This window comes from Oncorhynchus keta, chromosome 1, assembly GCF_023373465.1.
Source record: "Oncorhynchus keta strain PuntledgeMale-10-30-2019 chromosome 1, Oket_V2, whole genome shotgun sequence".
NCBI classification, from domain to species: domain Eukaryota; kingdom Metazoa; phylum Chordata; class Actinopteri; order Salmoniformes; family Salmonidae; genus Oncorhynchus; species Oncorhynchus keta.
The window spans coordinates 8792770-8814074 of record NC_068421.1 but is presented as its reverse complement, the minus strand read 5'-3'; the positions used below and the strand labels follow the sequence as shown (position 1 = coordinate 8814074).

The 21305-nt window shown below is 45.5% G+C and overlaps 1 protein-coding gene across 2 annotated transcripts in view; it reads left to right on the top strand.

Annotated features, from left to right (window-relative positions):
* The window catches only part of LOC118394768 (collagen alpha-1(XXVI) chain-like), a 70496-nt gene that overhangs the window by 33143 nt on the left and 16048 nt on the right, over positions 1–21305 (top strand). For both annotated transcript variants that reach the window (XM_052493484.1, XM_052493440.1), the window contains exons 4-9: positions 1877–1938; positions 2092–2215; positions 5466–5555; positions 5758–5886; positions 8607–8684; positions 9240–9292. In XM_052493484.1, coding sequence (XP_052349444.1) covers positions 1877–1938; positions 2092–2215; positions 5466–5555; positions 5758–5886; positions 8607–8684; positions 9240–9292 — 536 coding nt within the window. The remainder of the gene's footprint in view (positions 1–1876; positions 1939–2091; positions 2216–5465; positions 5556–5757; positions 5887–8606; positions 8685–9239; positions 9293–21305) is intronic.

The window sequence follows — 21305 nt, the reverse complement described above, 5'->3', positions numbered from 1 at the left end:
TGGTGACATTACGTTGCCATGGTGTCATTACGTTGCCGTGGTGTCATTACGTTGCCATGGTGTCATTACGTTGCCATGGTGTCATTACGTTGACGTGGTGACATTACGTTGCCATGGTGTCATTACGTTGCCGTGGTGTCATTACGTTGCCATGGTGACATTACGTTGCCATGGTGTCATTACGTTGACGTGGTGTCATTACGTTGACGTGGTGTCATTACGTTGCCATGGTGTCATTACGTTGCCGTGGTGTCATTACGTTGCCATGGTGTCATTACAGATCCCAACATACTTCCTCTGTAGGTTGTGGTTCCACTATAAGTGCTGCATTAGCTTTCACACAACAGAACTTTACCTTTCTCTGCTGTGATGCTTACACTCCCTCCTCCACATGTTGGTATAGATGACCTCTGGCTCACGTTCATGACACGAAGACTCGTCTCTGTGGCGCGTGTTTATGACACAGTAATGACTCCAGATCCCAAGGGGGGGTGGTTAAGGGTGCACCCATCCTGCCCCCAGGTGATGGGTAAGAGCTGATATAACCCTGGGTGAGAACAGAGAGGGAGGCACGTCTGTGCCTTAACCAACCCCCCCTGAACTGAACATTCCATATCGGTCTGTACATATATCACCCCCATACACCCTAATGTACCGATACTCAGGGCAATTGCTCTTATCACAAGGAGCTAATTGGGTTCATTTTGGTCTCACTGAAGTGGCTAGATAAACAGTACTGAGTATGTGGGCAGATTAATTACAGAGGAACGTGTTTGGTTGAGCCCTTGATTGGTGCTTCTGTTTGTAGATGCTTATACCAATGGTAACCCCCCCCCCCCGCCCTGCCTGTCCTATTTCAGACCATAAACCTCAACGGCTGCCAGTGGAACCCTGTGTACAGTGGTTAAACCAGAACCGTTTCAGCTCCTTTTATGTTGTTGCAATGACTAGTTATTTATGACTGCTAGTTGTCCATGGCAATGGCATTCTACATCATTAGGATTGTGTGGCCAGATGTGTCTGTGGAATGGGGAACATTCCGGAACACTTCTGTTCTTGACATTCTATAACAGAACATTTTATTTACAGGCTATACTCAAAGACTAACGTTCCTCTGTGCATGTCATGTAGTTTACACAGAGGTGACCAGATTATTATATAAATGGTGTCCTGAGTACCCCATTGACCAGATTATTATACAAATGGTGTCCTGAGTACCCCATTGACCAGATTATTATATAAATGGTGTCCTGAGTACCCCATTGACCAGATTATTATATAAATGGTGTCCTGAGCACCCCATTGACCAGATTATTATACAAATGGTGTCCTGAGTACCCCATTGACCAGATTATTATACAAATGGTGTCTCAAATACCCCATTGTGGGAACCAGTAGATTAGTAGATATGATCTTGACTTTCTCTCAAAACAATTAAATGCCAATAAAACCTATTGGATTCACTCATACCCCTCAGAATGTTGCCGTTGAAAGTGTGTGTGTGTGTGTGTGTGTGTGTGTGTGTGTGTGTGTGTGTGTGTGTGTGTGTGTGTGTGTGTGTGTGTGTGTGTGTGTGTGTGTGTGTGTGTGTGTGTGTGTGTGTGTGTGTGTGTGTGTGTGTGTGTGTGTGTGTGTGTGTGTGTGTGTGTTGGAGAGAAAGAGGGAAAGATGATGTTTAGTCTGCCTGAGTGTGATTTAATGAAGAAAATATTTAAGAATAGCTAATACATTCCTGGATATTGTTTTACGGCTATTGTTCTTTTGTGTGTCTTTTGGCTTCCCAGTAGTGGTGGTATTAACCCACTGCCAGGAGAGGGTGTGTGTGTGTTTGTGTGTGTGTGTGTCTGTCATCTCTCTCCTCTCTCTCTCGTTGCAGAGTGTATGAACTGCACCGGCTTCACTGACATGAACAGCAGACTGAACTACATCGAGTCCAAGGTAAGAAGGCATGACAGGGGAAAAGAGAACAGAGGACATGGAAGAAAGATGGCTGGTTGAAGATGATGACAGCGATTAAGAAAATGATGATTATGATGGACGGAAGATTACATCAGTATATTTAATCTGAACCTGGCTCTTTTGTTATTCCAGATTAAACTGCTAGAAGGGGCAGGTTCACCATCACCATCCTTCAACAACACAGAGGTTTCCAGTGATAACGAGGTGTACACCCCTAACCCCACCCCCATAGGCCCTCCATCCTACCTGCAGCCAGGTAACACCCCTAACCCCACCCCCATAGGCCCTCCATCCTACCTGCAGCCAGGTAACACCCCTAACCCCACCCCCATAGGCCCTCCATCCTACCTGCAGCCAGGTAACACCCCTAACCCCACCCCCATAGGCCCTCCATCCTACCTGCAGCCAGGTAACACCCCTAACCCCACCCCCATAGGCCCTCCATCCTACCTGCAGCCAGGTAACACCCTAACCCCACCCCCATAGGCCCTCCATCCTACCTGCAGCCAGGTAACCCCCCTAACCCCACCCCCATAGGCCCTCCATCCTACCTGCAGCCAGGTAACACCCCTAACCCCACCCCCATAGGCCCTCCATCCTACCTGGAGCCAGGTAACACCCCTAACCCCACCCCCATAGGCCCTCCATCCTACCTGCAGCCAGGTAACACCCCTAACCCCACCCCCATAGGCCCTCCATCCTACCTGGAGCCAGGTAACACCCCTAACCCCACCCCCATAGGCCCTCCATCCTACCTGGAGCCAGGTAACACCCCTAACCCCTACCCCCATAGGCCCTCCATCCTACCTGGAGCCAGGTAACACCCTAACCCCACCCCATAGGCCCTCCATCCTACCTGCAGCCAGGTAACACCCCTAACCCCACCCCCATAGGCCCTCCATCCTACCTGCAGCCAGGTAACACCCTAACCCCACCCCCATAGGCCCTCCATCCTACCTGCAGCCAGGTAACACCCCTAACCCCACCCCCATAGGCCCTCCATCCTACCTGGAGCCAGGTAACACCCCTAACCCCACCCCCATAGGCCCTCCATCCTACCTGGAGCCAGGTAACACCCCTAACCCCACCCCCATAACCCTCCATCCTACCTGGAGCCAGGTAACACCCTAACCCCACCCCCATAGGCCCTCCATCCTACCTGGAGACAGGTAACACCCTAACCCCACCCCCATAGGCCCTCCATCCTACCTGGAGCCAGGTAACACCCCTAAACCCCACCCCCATAGGCCCTCCATCCTACCTGGAGCCAGGTAACACCCCTAACCCCACCCCCATAGGCCCTCCATCCTACCTGGAGCCAGGTAACACCCCTAACCCCACCCCCATAGGCCCTCCATCCTACCTGGAGCCAGGTAACACCCCTAACCCCACCCCCATAGCCCCTCCATCCTACCTGGAGCCAGGTAACACCCCTAACCCCACCCCCATAGGCCCTCCATCCTACCTGGAGCCAGGTAACACCCCTAACCCCACCCCCATAGGCCCTCCATCCTACCTGGAGCCAGGTAACACCCCTAACCCCACCCCCATAGGCCTTCCTTCCTACCTGGAGCCAGGTAACACCCCTAACCCCACCCCCATAGCCCCTCCATCCTACCTGGAGCCAGGTAACACCCCTAACCCCACCCCCATAGGCCCTCCATCCTACCTGGAGCCAGGTAACACCCCTAACCCCACCCCCATAGGCCCTCCATCCTACCTGGAGCCAGGTAACACCCCTAAACCCTCCCCCATAGGCCCTCCATCCTACCTGGAGCCAGGTAACACCCCTATCCCCACCCCATAGGCCCTCCATCCTACCTGGAGCCAGGTAACACCCCTAACCCCTCCCCCATAGGCCCTCCATCCTACCTGGAGCCAGGTAACACCCCTAACCCCACCCCCATAGGCCCTCCATCCTACCTGGAGCCAGGTAACACCCCTAACCCCACCTCCATAGGCCTTCCATCCTACCTGGAGCCAGGTAACACCCCTAACCCCACCCCCATAGCCCCTCCATCCTACCTGGAGCCAGGTAACACCCCTAACCCCACCCCCATAGCCCCTCCATCCTACCTGGAGCCAGGTAACACCCTAACCCCTCCCCCATAGGCCCTCCATCCTACCTGGAGCCAGGTAACACCCTAACCCCACCCCCATAGGCCCTCCATCCTACCTGGAGCCAGGTAACACCCCTAACCCCCACCCCCATAGGCCTTCCATCCTACCTGGAGCCAGGTAACACCCCTAACCCCACCCCCATAGCCCCTCCATCCTACCTGGAGCCAGGTAACACCCCTAACCCCTCCCCCATAGCCCTCCATCCTACCTGCAGCCAGGTAACACCCCTAACCCCAACCCCATCCCCTGGAGCCATAGCCCCTCCATCCTACCTGGCCAGGTAACACCCCTAACCCCTCCCCCATAGGCCCTCCATCCTACCTGGAGCCAGGTAACACCCCTAACCCCCCCCACCCCCATCCTACCTGCCCCTCCATCCTACCTGGAGCCAGGTAACACCCCTAACCCCTCCCCCATAGGCCCTCCATCCTACCTGGCCCTCCATCCTACCTGCAGCCAGGTAACACCCCCTAACCCCTCCCCATAGCCAGCACCTCCATCCTCCACCTGCAGCCAGGTAACACCCCTAACCCCTCCCCCATCCCCCAGGCCCTCCATCCTACCTGGAGCCAGGTAACACCCCTAACCCCTCCCCCATAGCCCCTCCATCCTACCTGCAGCCAGGTAACACCCCTAACCCCTCCCCCCATCCTACCTGGGTAACCTCCATCCTACCTGCAGCCAGGTAACACCCCTAACCCCTCCCCCATAGGCCCTCCATCCTACCTGGTAGCCAGGTAACACCCACCCCTAACCCCTCCCCCATAGGCCCTCCATCCTACCTGCAGCCAGGTAACACCCCTAACCCCTCCCCCATAGGCCCTCCATCCTACCTGCAGCCAGGTAACACCCCTAACCCCTCCCCCATAGGCCCTCCATCCTACCTGCAGCCAGGTAACACCCCTAACCCCTCCCCCATAGGCCCTCCATCCTACCTGCAGCCAGGTAACACCCCTAACCCCTCCCCCATAGGCCCTCCATCCTACCTGGAGCCAGGTAACACCCCTAACCCCTCCCCCATAGGCCCTCCATCCTACCTGCAGCCAGGTAACACCCCTAACCCCTCCCCCATAGCCCCTCCATCCTACCTGCAGCCAGGTAACACCCCTAACCCCTCCCCCATAGCCCCTCCATCCTACCTGCAGCCAGGTAACACCCCTAACCCCACCCCCATAGCCCCTCCATCCTACCTGGAGCCAGGTAACACCCCTAACCCCTCCCCCATAGGCCCTCCATCCTACCTGCAGCCAGGTAACACCCCTAACCCCACCCCCATAGGCCCTCCATCCTACCTGCAGTCATAGCTGTATCACACAGCCATACATCACCTCTGGGGAGGTTACTTCTCAACATGGTAAACACATTGTTCTGGTTCTGGTCCATAGGAGGAAGAGGACCACCAGGGCCAATCGGATCACCAGGTATTCCAGGCCCAGCTGGCGAGGCAGGGGTTCCAGGACAGACCGGACCGACAGGTGATCCATCCTAATATTCCTCAGATGGGAATGCATGACATTCGTTCTGGTTTTTCAACATTGTCTTGCGTCAGAAGATTCCGGCTGCGAGCGTTGCGTAGGAATGACGGCGCCTGACGTAAGACAATGCATGTTCAGGTCATTTATCTTCAATATCTGAATGCCTATTGTCGTGAGATGATATGTCCCCTCTGATTCCCAGGGCCAATGGGAGAGCGAGGAAGACCAGGAGAGATCGGTTTTCCAGGCCTCCCCGGACCTCCAGGCCCTCCAAGGCCACGTCACTCCTCTACCCAGCCGAGGGGTGACATGTTCGGGTTCGGCGAGCAGGGTGAGTGGACCCCCCCCCACACACAACCAGCATCATCACCATCTCAGCCTCAGTAGATGGTATTGTTTTCTATGAGCTCTTCCTGTCAACTACGATTGGAACACTGGCCAAGGACCAATGAATGCAGAACAAGGGCAGAGCTACAAATACATACGGTGTAACTGAATATATGTTCATATCCATGAAGGAGAAGCAACTAATTAGAACCACTGAGAGGGCCTCCGAGTATCTGTCCTCCTCAAAATAGCCGTGTTTGCTTCAGTCTGTGACAAAGACATTACATTAGTGGTTCAAATGCATCAGGTTGTCATTTACCAGGGTCAAAATGTCTCATACACAGACTTACTGCAACAGGAAATACTGGGTTGAATGAAGTTGATTGTTTCCTTGTGTGTCCACATTCATACTGCAGCTGCTAACAGCTACCATGTGTCTCTATGGCCACGCAGCTGCTAACAGCTACCATGGGTCTATGTCCACGCAGCTGCTAACAGCTACCATGGGTCTCTATGGCCACGCAGCTGCTAACAGCTACCTTGTGTCTCTATGGCCACGCAGCTGCTAACAGCTACCTTGTGTCTCTATGGCCACGCAGCTGCTAACAGCTAACATGTGTCTCTATGGCCACGCAGCTGCTAACCGCTACCATGTGTCTCTATGGCCACGCAGCTGCTAACAGCTACCATAGGTCTCTATTGCCACACAGCTGCTAACCGCTACCTTGTGTCTCTATGGCCACGCAGCTGCTAACAGCTACCATGGGTCTCTATGGCCACGCAGCTGCTAACCGCTACCATGTGTCTCTATGGCCACGCAGCTGCTAACAGCTACCATGTGTCTCTATGGCCACGCAGCTGCTAACCGCTACCATGTGTCTCTATGGCCACGCAGCTGCTAACCGCTACCATGTGTCTCTATGGCCACGCAGCTGCTAACAGCTACCAAGGGTCTCTATGGCCACACAGCTGCTAACAGCTACCAAGGGTCTCTATGGCCACACAGCTGCTAACAGCTACCATGGGTCTCTATGGCCATGCAGCTGCTAATAGCTACCATGGGTCTCTATGGCCACACAGCTGCTAACCGCTACCATGTGTCTCTATGGCCACGCAGCTGCTAACCGCTACCATGTGTCTCTATGGCCACGCAGCTGCTAACCGCTACCATGTGTCTCTATGGCCACACAGCTGCTAACAGCTACCATGTGTCTCTATGGCCACGCAGCTGCTAACAGCTACCATGGGTCTCTATGTCCACACAGCTGCTAACAGGTATCTCTATTTCACAGAAAATACCTATTCTAGACTTTAAACTGAAATATTATGTGATTAATTCATACCAGGACCGGTATCTAAATACAAACTGTTTTCCATGGATGAGTTTGTGATGGTGACTAGAATGGGTCAGACAAGGCAAACACAGGTTAATGTGCCCTAGTTCAACACCGGGGGGCAGTGCAGGCTGACTGGGGTTACCAGTATTTGGCCAAACGGCAAAATCAAAAGGTTAATTTTAGGGTTAGGCATAAGGTTAGCAGTGTGGTTAAGATTAGGGTTAAGATTAGGGTTAAGATTAGGGTTAAGATTAGGGTTTAGATTAGGGTTAAGATTAGGGTTAAGATTAGGGTTTAGATTAGGGTTAAGATTAGGGTTTAGATTAGGGTTTAGATTATGGTTTAGATTGGGGTTGAGATTAGGGTTAAGATTAGGGTTTAGATTAGGGTTAAGATTAGGGTTTAGATTAGGGTTAAGATTAGGGTTTAAGATTGGGGTTTAAGTTTAGTGTGGGTCTTGGTCTAGATCTGGGTCTGTGGAGAGGAGAGGAGAGGAGAGGAGAGGAGAGGAGAGGAGAGGAGAGGAGAGGAGAGAGGGCTGTTGGCTGTGTTAGCTGCTGGAGCCAGCTGGCTGTAAATCACAGCTCATTTGTAAACTGTCAGCACAGCAGTGTGGAAACTCAGAACCAGCCAGGAGCCAAATCCCAGGCCCGTATAGAGAGGGGATGGAGGCGAGGCTCTGCCACTCATAGGCCCTCCTGATGTGGCTAGAGGGAAACTGCAGCAGCAGCTGGAATTAGTTCCAGACGGATGGATGATTCCACCAGTGCACCTTACCTTAGTTTTAGTTAAGTGTGCTGGCTGGGGTTGGGGATGTTTGGGTTAGTGCTCATGGTTGGGGTGAAGAGGAAGTGATTCGGGTTTAGACTAACACAAACATATATATATATACACACTTGCATACACTCAGGACAACACATACTAGACAGGACAACACATACTAGACAGGACAACACATACTAGACAGGACAACACATACTAGACAGGACAACACATACTAGACAGGACAACACATACTAGACAGGACAACACATACTAGACATTCCTTTTTAGATAAAACTATACAAAATATATTCACGTCACCAAATAATAATTGATTAAAACACACTGTTTTACAATTAAACTCTACAGTAGACTCAACAGCACCCTCTAGGGTAGCACCATGGTGTAGCTGGAGGACAGCTTGCTTCCGTCCTCCTCTGGGTACATTGATTTCAAATTAGAGTGTATCATGTAGTAGCCTAAACCTACCGCTGTTACATTGAGCTGGGTGAATGGAATATGAATGACAGTCATCCAATATGCTGTAATAGAAATTTAACATCACTGACCGCCTCTGTGGTACAACTTCGGTAAATACTGTATTTCTTGTTTGTGTTTTAATCAGAGGAAGCACCTCTTACTCCAGCTCTTCCTGAGTTCGTAGCCGGCCCTCCCGGTCCACCTGGTCCCCTTGGACCCCCAGGTACAACTTCATTTCTGTGTGTATCTGTGTCCCTGTGTGTCCCTGCAGGTATGTGTCCCTGCAGGTGTGTCCCTGCAAGTGTGTGTCCCTGCAGGTGTGTGTCCCTGCAGGTGTGTGTCCCTGCAGGTGTGTGTCCCTGCAAGTGTGTGTCCCTGCAGGTGTGTGTCCCTGCAGGTGTGTGTCCCTGCAAGTGTGTGTCCGTGCAAGTGTGTGTCCCTGCAGGTGTGTGTCCCTGAAGGTGTGTGTCCCTGCAAGTGTGTGTCCGTGCAAGTGTGTGTCCCTGCAGGTGTGTGTCCCTGCAGGTGTGTCCCTGCAAGTGTGTGTCCCTCCAGGTGTGTGTCCCTATGTGTCCCTGCAGGTGTGTGTCCCTGCAAGTGTGTGTCCCTGCAAGTGTGTGTCCGTGTGTGTCCCTGCAAGTGTGTGTCCCTGCAAGTGTGTGTCCCTCCAGGTGTGTGTCCCCCTGCAGGTGTGTGTTTGTATCAGTGTTTTTCTCTCTAAGAACTACAAGTACCATCAACACGAATATGTTCTGTAACTGTTTCTGTGACATCACAGGTCCCCCTGGACCAATCGGGCCAGCAGGAGTTCCAGGTCTCCCAGGGCGAGACGTGAGTACCAAATAGTCTAGTATAATGTCAGAGATGTTACTATGGTCAAGGTCAGGTCAACATTACATGGTAGAGATGCTACTATGGTTACGGTCAGGTCAACATTACATAGCAGAGATGTTACTATGGTTACGGTCAGGTCAACATTACATAGCAGAGATGTTACTATGGTTACGGTCAGGACAACATTACATAGCAGAGATGTTACTATGGTTACGGTCAGGTCAACATTACATAGCAGAGATGTTACTATGGTTACGGTCAGGACAACATTACATAGCAGAGATGTTACTATGGTTACGGTCAGGTCAACATTACATAGCAGAGATGTTACTATGGTTACGGTCAGGACAACATTACATAGCAGAGATGTTACTATGGTTACGGTCAGGTCAACATTACATAGCAGAGATGTTATTATGGTTAAGGTCAACATTACATAGCAGAGATGTTACTATGGTTAAAGTCAGGACAACATTACATAGCAGAGATGTTACTATGGTAACGGTCAGGTCAACATTACATAGCAGAGATGTTACTATGGTCACGGTCAGGTCAACATTACATAGTAGAGATGTTACTATGGTCACGGTCAGGTCAACATTACATAGTAGAGATGTTACTATGGTCACGGTCAGGTCAACATTACATAGCAGAGATGTTACTATGGTCACGGTCAGGTCAACATTACATAGCAGAGATGTTACTATGGTCAAGGTCAACATTACATAGCAGAGATGTTACTATGGTCACGGTCAGGTCAACATTACATAGCAGATATGTTACTATGGTCACGGTCAGGTCAACATTACATAGCAGAGATGTTACTATGGTCAAGGTCAACATTACATAGCAGAGATGTTACTATGGTTACGGTCAGGTCAACATTACATAGCAGAGATGTTACTATGGTCACGGTCAACATTACATAGCAGAGATGTTACTATGGTCACGGTCAGGTCAACATTACATAGCAGAGATGTTACTATGGTCAAGGTCAACATTACATAACAGAGATGTTACTATGGTTACGGTCAGGTCAACATTACATAGCAGAGATGTTACTATGGTCAAGGTCAACATTACATAGCAGAGATGTTACTATGGTCACGGTCAGGTCAACATTACATAGCAGATATGTTACTATGGTCACGGTCAGGTCAACATTACATAGTAGAGATGTTACTATGGTCAAGGTCAACATTACATAGCAGAGATGTTACTATGGTTACGGTCAGGTCAACATTACATAGCAGAGATGTTACTATGGTCACGGTCAACATTACATAGCAGAGATGTTACTATGGTCACGGTCAGGTCAACATTACATAGCAGAGATGTTACTGGTTAACATTACATAACAGAGATGTTACTATGGTTACGGTCAGGTCAACATTACATAGCAGAGATGTTACTATGGTTAAGGTCAACATTACATAGCAGAGATGTTACTATGGTCACGGTAGGACAACATTACATAGCAGATGTTACTATGGTCAACATTACATAGCAGAGATGTTACTATGGTCACGGTCAACATTACATAGCAGAGATGTTACTATGGTCACGGTCAGGTCAACATTACATAGCAGAGATGTTACTATGGTCACGGTCAACATTACACAACAGAGATGTTACTATGGTTACGGTCAGGTCAACATTACATAGCAGAGATGTTACTATGGTCACGGTCAGGTCAACATTACATAGCAGAGATGTTACTATGGTCACGGTCAGGTCAACATTACATAGCAGAGATGTTACTATGGTCACGGTCAACATTACATAGCAGAGATGTTACTTTGGTCACGGTCAGGTCAACATTACATAGCAGAGATGTTACTATGGTCACGGTCAGGTCAACATTACATAGCAGAGATGTTACTATGGTCACGGTCAGGTCAACATTACATAGCAGAGATGTTACTATGGTCACGGTCAACATTACACAGCAGAGATGTTACTATGGTCACGGTCAGGTCAACATTACATAGCAGAGATGTTACTTTGGTCACGGTCAACATTACATAGCAGAGATGTTACTATGGTCACGGTCGACATTACATAGGAGATGTTACTATGGTCAACATTACATAGCAGAGATGTTACTATGGTCACGGTCATTACACAGCAGTGTTACTATGGTTACAGGTCAACATTACATAGCAGAGATGTTACTATGGTCACGGTCAGGTCAACATTACATAGCAGAGATGTTACTATGGTCACGGTCAGGTCAACATTACATAGCAGAGATGTTACTATGGTCACGGTCAACATTACATAGCAGAGATGTTACTATGGTCACGGTCAGGTCAACATTACATAGCAGAGATGTTACTATGGTCACGGTCAGGGTAACATTACATAGCTGAGATGTTACTATGGTCACGGTCAGGTCAACATTACATAGCAGAGATGTTACTATGGTCACGGTCAACATTACACAGCAGAGATGTTACTATGGTCACGGTCAGGTCAACATTACATAGCAGAGATGTTACTATGGTCACGGTCAACATTACATAGCAGAGATGTTACTATGGTCAAGGTCAACATTACATAGCAGAGATGTTACTATGGTCACGGTCAACATTACATAGCAGAGATGTTACTATGGTCACGATCAACATTACATAGCAGAGATGTTATTATGGTCAAGGTCAACATTACATAGCAGAGATGTTACTATGGTCACGGTCAACATTACATAGCAGAGATGTTACTATGGTCAAGGTCAACATTACATAGCAGAGATGTTACTATGGTCACGGTCAACATTACATAGCAGAGATGTTACTATGGTCACGATCAACATTACATAGCAGAGATGTTATTATGGTCAAGGTCAACATTACATAGCAGAGATGTTACTATGGTCAAGGTCAACATTACATAGCAGAGATGTTACTATGGTCACGGTCAACACATAGGTCATCAACATTACATAGCAGAGATGTTATTATGGTCATCAACATTACATAGCAGAGATGTTACTATGGTCACGGTCAACATTACATAGCAGAGATGTTACTATGGTCAAGGTCAACATTACATAGCAGAGATGTTACTATGGTCACAGTCAACATTACATAGCAGAGATGTTACTATGGTCACGGTCAACATTACATAGCAGAGATGTTACTATGGTCACGGTCAACATTACATAGCAGAGATGTTACTAACAACATTACATAGCAGAGATGTTACTATGGTCATGGTCAACATTACATAGCAGAGATGTTACTATGGGCACGGTCAGGTCAACATTACATAGCAGAGATGTTACTATGGTCACGGTCAGGTCAACATTACATAGTAGAGATGTTACTATGGTCACGGTCAGGTCAACATTACATAGCAGAGATGTTACTATGGTCAAGGTCAACATTACATAGCAGAGATGTTACTATGGTCACGGTCAACATTACATAGCAGAGATGTTACTATGGTCACGGTCAACATTACATAGCAGAGATGTTACTATGGTCACGGTCAACATTACATAGCAGAGATGTTACTATGGTCACGGTCAACATTACATAGCAGAGATGTTACTATGGTCACGGTCAACATTACATAGCAGAGATGTTACTATGGTCAAGGTCAACATTACATAGCAGAGATGTTACTATGGTCACGGTCAACATTACATAGCAGAGATGTTACTATGGTCACGGTCAACATTACATAACAGAGATGTTACTATGGTCACGGTCAACATTACATAGCAGAGATGTTACTATGGTCACGGTCAACATTACATAGCAGAGATGTTACTATGGTTACAGTCAGGTCAACATTACATAGCAGAGATGTTACTATGGTCATGGTCAACATTACATAGCAGAGATGTTACTATGGTCAAAGTCAGGTCAACATTACATAGCAGAGATGTTATTATGGTCAAAGTCAGGTCAACATTACATAGCAGAGATGTTACTATGGTCAAGGTCAGGTCAACATTACATAGCAGAGATGTTATTATGGTCAAAGTCAGTTCAACATTACACAGCAGAGATGTTACTATGGTCAAAGTCAGGTCAACATTACATAGCAGAGATGTTACTATGGTCAAAGTCAGGTCAACATTACATAGCAGAGATGTTACTATGGTCAAAGTCAGGTCAACATTACATAGCAGAGATGTTATTATGGTTACGGTCAGGTCAACATTACATAGCAGAGATGTTACTATGGTTACGGTCAGGTCAACATTACATAGCAGAGATGTTACTATGGTCATGGTCAACATTACATAGCAGAGATGTTACTATGGTCAAAGTCAGGTCAACATTACATAGCAGAGATGTTATTATGGTCAAGGTCAACATTACATAGCAGAGATGTTACTATGGTCACAGTCAACATTACATAGCAGAGATGTTACTATGGTCAAGGTCAACATTACATAGCAGAGATGTTACTATGGTCACGGTCAACATTACATAGCAGAGATGTTATTATGGTCAAGGTCAACATTACATAGCAGAGATGTTACTATGGTCAAAGTCAACATTACATAGCAGAGATGTTACTATGGTCAAGGTCAACATTACATAGCAGAGATGTTACTATGGTCACAGTCAGGTCAACATTACATAGCAGAGATGTTACTATGGTCAAGGTCAACATTACATAGCAGAGATGTTACTATGGTCACGGTCAGGTCAACATTACATAGCAGAGATGTTACTATGGTCACGGTCAGGTCAACATTACATAGCAGAGATGTTACTATGGTCAAGGTCAACATTACATAGCAGTCACTATGGTCACAGTCAGGTCAACATTACATAGCAGAGATGTTACTATGGTCACGGTCAACATTACAACATTTACATAGGTCAGAGATGTTACTATGGTCACAGGGTCAACATTACATAGCAGAGATGTTACTATGGTCACGGTCAGGTCAACATTACATAGCAGAGATGTTACTATGGTCACGGTCAACATTACATAGCAGAGATGTTACTATGGTCACGGTCAGGTCAACATTACATAGCTATGGTCAGATTACATAGCAGAGATGTTACTATGGTCATGGTCAGGTCAACATTACATAGCAGAGATGTTACTATGGTCACGGTCAACATTACATAGCAGTCATGGTCAAGGTCATTACATAGCAGAGATGTTACTATGGTCAAGGTCAACATTACATAGCAGAGATGTTACTATGGTCACGGTCAACATTACATAGCAGAGATGTTACTATGGTCAACATTACAGTTACTATGGTCAAGGTCAACATTACATAGCAGAGATGTTACTATGGTCAAAGTCAGGTCAACATTACATAGCAGAGATGTTACTATGGTCAAAGTCAACATTACATAGCAGAGATGTTACTATGGTCACGGTCAGGTCAACATTACATAGCAGAGATGTTACTATGGTCACGGTCAGGTCAACATTACATAGCAGAGATGTTACTATGGTCAAGGTCAACATTACATAGCAGAGATGTTACTATGGTCACGGTCAGGTCAACATTACATAGCAGAGATGTTACTATGGTCAAGGTCAACATTACATAGCAGAGATGTTACTATGGTCACGGTCAGGTCAACATTACATAGCAGAGATGTTACTATGGTCACGGTCAACATTACATAGCAGAGATGTTACTATGGTCAAGGTCAACATTACATAGCAGAGATGTTACTATGGTCAAGGTCAACATTACATAGCAGAGATGTTACTATGGTCACGGTCAACATTACATAGCAGAGATGTTACTATGGTCACAGGTCAGGTCAACATTACATAGCAGAGATGTTACTATGGTCACGGTCAACATTACATAGCAGAGATGTTACTATGGTCATCAGGTCAACATTACATAGCAGAGATGTTACTATGGTCAAGGTCAACATTACATAGCAGAGATGTTACTATGGTCAAAGTCAGGTAAACATTACATAGCAGAGATGTTACTATGGTCAAAGTCAGGTCAACATTACATAGCAGAGATGTTACTATGGTCACAGTCAGGTCAACATTACATAGCAGAGATGTTACTATGGTTACGGTCAGGTCAACATTACATAGCAGAGATGTTACTATGGTCAAGGTCAACATTACATAGCAGAGATGTTACTATGGTCACGGTCAGGTCAACATTACATAGCAGAGATGTTACTATGGTCACGGTCAGGTCAACATTACATAGCAGAGATGTTACTATGGTCAAGGTCAACATTACATAGCAGAGATGTTACTATGGTCACGGTCAGGTCAACATTACATAGCAGAGATGTTACTATGGTCACGGTCAGGTCAACATTACATAGCAGAGATGTTACTATGGTCAAGGTCAACATTACATAGCAGAGATGTTACTATGGTCACGGTCAGGTCAACATTACATAACAGAGATGTTACTATGGTCACGGTCAACATTACATAGCAGAGATGTTACTATGGTCACGGTCAGGTCAACATTACATAGCAGAGATGTTACTATGGTCAAGGTCAACATTACATAACAGAGATGTTACTATGGTCAGGTCAACATTACATAGCAGAGATGTTACTATGGTCAAGGTCAACATTACATAGCAGAGATGTTACTATGGTCACGGTCAGGTCAACATTACATAGCAGATATGTTACTATGGTCACGGTCAGGTCAACATTACATAGTAGAGATGTTACTATGGTCAAGGTCAACATTACATAGCAGAGATGTTACTATGGTTACGGTCAGGTCAACATTACATAGCAGAGATGTTACTATGGTCACGGTCAACATTACATAGCAGAGATGTTACTATGGTCACGGTCAGGTCAACATTACATAGCAGAGATGTTACTATGGTCAAGGTCAACATTACATAACAGAGATGTTACTATGGTTACGGTCAGGTCAACATTACATAGCAGAGATGTTACTATGGTTACGGTCAGGTCAACATTACATAGCAGAGATGTTACTATGGTCACGGTCAGGACAACATTACATAGCAGATGTTACTATGGTCACGGTCAACATTACATAGCAGAGATGTTACTATGGTCACGGTCGACATTACATAGCAGAGATGTTACTATGGTCACGGTCAGGTCAACATTACATAGCAGAGATGTTACTATGGTCACGGTCAACATTACACAGCAGAGATGTTACTATGGTTACGGTCAGGTCAACATTACATAGCAGAGATGTTACTATGGTCACGGTCAGGTCAACATTACATAGCAGAGATGTTACTATGGTCACGGTCAGGTCAACATTACATAGCAGAGATGTTACTATGGTCACGGTCAACATTACATAGCAGAGATGTTACTTTGGTCACGGTCAGGTCAACATTACATAGCAGAGATGTTACTATGGTCACGGTCAGGTCAACATTACATAGCAGAGATGTTACTATGGTCACGGTCAGGTCAACATTACATAGCAGAGATGTTACTATGGTCACGGTCAACATTACACAGCAGAGATGTTACTATGGTCACGGTCAGGTCAACATTACATAGCAGAGATGTTACTATGGTCACGGTCAACATTACATAGCAGAGATGTTACTATGGTCACGGTCGACATTACATAGCAGAGATGTTACTATGGTCACGGTCAGGTCAACATTACATAGCAGAGATGTTACTATGGTCACGGTCAACATTACACAGCAGAGATGTTACTATGGTTACGGTCAGGTCAACATTACATAGCAGAGATGTTACTATGGTCACGGTCAGGTCAACATTACATAGCAGAGATGTTACTATGGTCACGGTCAGGTCAACATTACATAGCAGAGATGTTACTATGGTCACGGTCAACATTACATAGCAGAGATGTTACTTTGGTCACGGTCAGGTCAACATTACATAGCAGAGATGTTACTATGGTCACGGTCAGGTCAACATTACATAGCAGAGATGTTACTATGGTCACGGTCAGGTCAACATTACATAGCAGAGATGTTACTATGGTCACGGTCAACATTACATAGCAGAGATGTTACTATGGTCACGGTCAGGTCAACATTACATAGCAGAGATGTTACTATGGTCACGGTCAACATTACATAGCAGAGATGTTACTATGGTCAAGGTCAACATTACATAGCAGAGATGTTACTATGGTCACGGTCAACATTACATAGCAGAGATGTTACTATGGTCACGGTCAACATTACATAGCAGAGATGTTACTATGGTCAAGGTCAACATTACATAGCAGAGATGTTACTATGGTCACGGTCAACATTACATAGCAGAGATGTTACTATGGTCACGGTCAACATTACATAGCAGAGATGTTACTATGGTCACGGTCAACATTACATAGCAGAGATGTTACTATGGTCAACATTACATAGCAGAGATGTTATTATGGTCAAGGTCAACATTACATAGCAGAGATGTTACTATGGTCACGGTCAACATTACATAGCAGAGATGTTACTATGGTCAAGGTCAACATTACATAGCAGAGATGTTACTATGGTCACGGTCAACATTACATAGCAGAGATGTTACTATGGTCACGATCAACATTACATAGCAGAGATGTTATTATGGTCAAGGTCAACATTACATAGCAGAGATGTTACTATGGTCACGGTCAACATTACATAGCAGAGATGTTACTATGGTCAAGGTCAACATTACATAGCAGAGATGTTACTATGGTCACAGTCAACATTACATAGCAGAGATGTTACTATGGTCACGGTCAACATTACATAGCAGAGATGTTACTATGGTCACGGTCAACATTACATAGCAGAGATGTTACTATGGTCACGGTCAACATTACATAGCAGAGATGTTACTATGGTCATGGTCAACATTACATAGCAGAGATGTTACTATGGGCACGGTCAGGTCAACATTACATAGCAGAGATGTTACTATGGTCACGGTCAGGTCAACATTACATAGTAGAGATGTTACTATGGTCACGGTCAGGTCAACATTACATAGCAGAGATGTTACTATGGTCAAGGTCAACATTACATAGCAGAGATGTTACTATGGTCACGGTCAACATTACATAGCAGAGATGTTACTATGGTCAAGGTCAACATTACATAGCAGAGATGTTACTATGGTCACAGTCAACATTACATAGCAGAGATGTTACTATGGTCAAGGTCAACATTACATAGCAGAGATGTTACTATGGTCACGGTCAACATTACATAGCAGAGATGTTACTATGGTCAAAGTCAACATTACATAGCAGAGATGTTACTATGGTCACGGTCAACATTACATAGCAGAGATGTTACTATGGTCACGGTCAACATTACATAGCAGAGATGTTACTATGGTCACGGTCAACATTACATAGCAGAGATGTTACTATGGTCACGGTCAACATTACATAGCAGAGATGTTACTATGGTTACAGTCAGGTCAACATTACATAGCAGAGGTGTTACTATGGTCACAGTCAACATTACATAGCAGAGATGTTACTATGGTCACAGTCAGGTCAACATTACATAGCAGAGATGTTATTATGGTCAAAGTCAGGTCAACATTACATAGCAGAGATGTTACTATGGTCAAGGTCAGGTCAACATTACATAGCAGAGATGTTATTATGGTCAAAGTCAGTTCAACATTACACAGCAGAGATGTTACTATGGTCAAAGTCAGGTCAACATTACATAGCAGAGATGTTACTATGGTCAAAGTCAGGTCAACATTACATAGCAGAGATGTTACTATGGTCAAAGTCAGGTCAACATTACATAGCAGAGATGTTATTATGGTTACGGTCAGGTCAACATTACATAGCAGAGATGTTACTATGGTTACGGTCAGGTCAACATTACATAGCAGAGATGTTACTATGGTCATGGTCAACATTACATAGCAGAGATGTTACTATGGTCAAAGTCAGGTCAACATTACATAGCAGAGATGTTATTATGGTCAAGGTCAACATTACATAGCAGAGATGTTACTATGGTCACAGTCAACATTACATAGCAGAGATGTTACTATGGTCAAGGTCAACATTACATAGCAGAGATGTTACTATGGTCACGGTCAACATTACATAGCAGAGATGTTATTATGGTCAAGGTCAACATTACATAGCAGAGATGTTACTATGGTCAAAGTCAACATTACATAGCAGAGATGTTACTATGGTCAAGGTCAACATTACATAGCAGAGATGTTACTATGGTCACAGTCAGGTCAACATTACATAGCAGAGATGTTACTATGGTCAAGGTCAACATTACATAGCAGAGATGTTACTATGGTCACGGTCACGGTCAACATTACATAGCAGAGATGTTACTATGGTCACGGTCAGGTCAACATTACATAGCAGAGATGTTACTATGGTCAAGGTCAACATTACATAGCAGAGATGTTACTATGGTCACAGTCAGGTCAACATTACATAGCAGAGATGTTACTATGGTCACGGTCAACATTACATAGTAGAGATGTTACTATGGTTACGGTCAGGTCAACATTACATAGCAGAGATGTTACTATGGTCACAGTCAGGTCAACATTACATAGCAGAGATGTTACTATGGTTACGGTCAGGTCAACATTACATAGCAGAGATGTTACTATGGTCAAGGTCAACATTACATAGCAGAGATGTTACTATGGTCACGGTCAGGTCAACATTACATAGCAGAGATGTTACTATGGTCAACCTGATCAGTCAACATTACATAGCAGAGATGTTACCATGCTCACGGTCAGGTCAACATTACATAGCAGAGATGTTACTATGGTCACGGTCAACATTACATAGCAGAGATGTTACTATGGTCACGGTCAACATTACATAGCAGAGATGTTACTATGGTCAAGGTCAACATTACATAGCAGAGATGTTACTATGGTCACGGTCAACATTACATAGCAGAGATGTTACTATGGTCACGGTCAGGTCAACATTACATAGCAGAGATGTTACTATGGTCAAGGTCAACATTACATAGCAGAGATGTTACTATGGTCAAAGTCAGGTAAACATTACATAGCAGAGATGTTACTATGGTCAAAGTCAGGTCAACATTACATAGCAGAGATGTTACTATGGTCACAGTCAGGTCAACATTACATAGCAGAGATGTTACTATGGTTACGGTCAGGTCAACATTACATAGCAGAGATGTTACTATGGTCAAGGTCAACATTACATAGCAGAGATGTTACTATGGTCACGGTCAGGTCAACATTACATAGCAGAGATGTTACTATGGTCAAGGTCAACATTACATAGCAGAGATGTTACTATGGTCATGGTCAGGTCAACATTACATAGCAGAGATGTTACTATGGTCACGGTCAACATTACATAGCAGAGATGTTACTATGGTCAAGGTCAACATTACATAGCAGAGATGTTACTATGGTCAAGGTCAACATTACATAGCAGAGATGTTACTATGGTCACGGTCAACATTACATAGCAGAGATGTTACTATGGTCAAGGTCAACATTACATAGCAGAGATGTTACTATGGTCACGGTCAACATTACATAGCAGAGATGTTACTATGGTCACGGTCAGGTCAACATTACATAGCAGAGATGTTACTATGGTCAAGGTCAACATTACATAGCAGAGATGTTACTATGGTCAAAGTCAGGTAAACATTACATAGCAGAGATGTTACTATGGTCAAAGTCAGGTCAACATTACATAGCAGAGATGTTACTATGGTCACAGTCAGGTCAACATTACATAGCAGAGATGTTACTATGGTCAAAGTCAGGTCAACATTACATAGCAGAGATGTTACTATGGTCAAGGTCAACATTACATAGCAGAGATGTTACTATGGTCACGGTCAGGTCAACATTACATAGCAGAGATGTTACTATGGTCACGGTCAGGTCAACATTACATAGCAGAGATGTTACTATGGTCAAGGTCAACATTACATAGCAGAGATGTTACTATGGTCACGGTCAGGTCAACATTACATAGCAGAGATGTTACTATGGTCAGGTCAACATTACATAGCAGAGATGTTACTATGGTCACGGTCAACATTACATA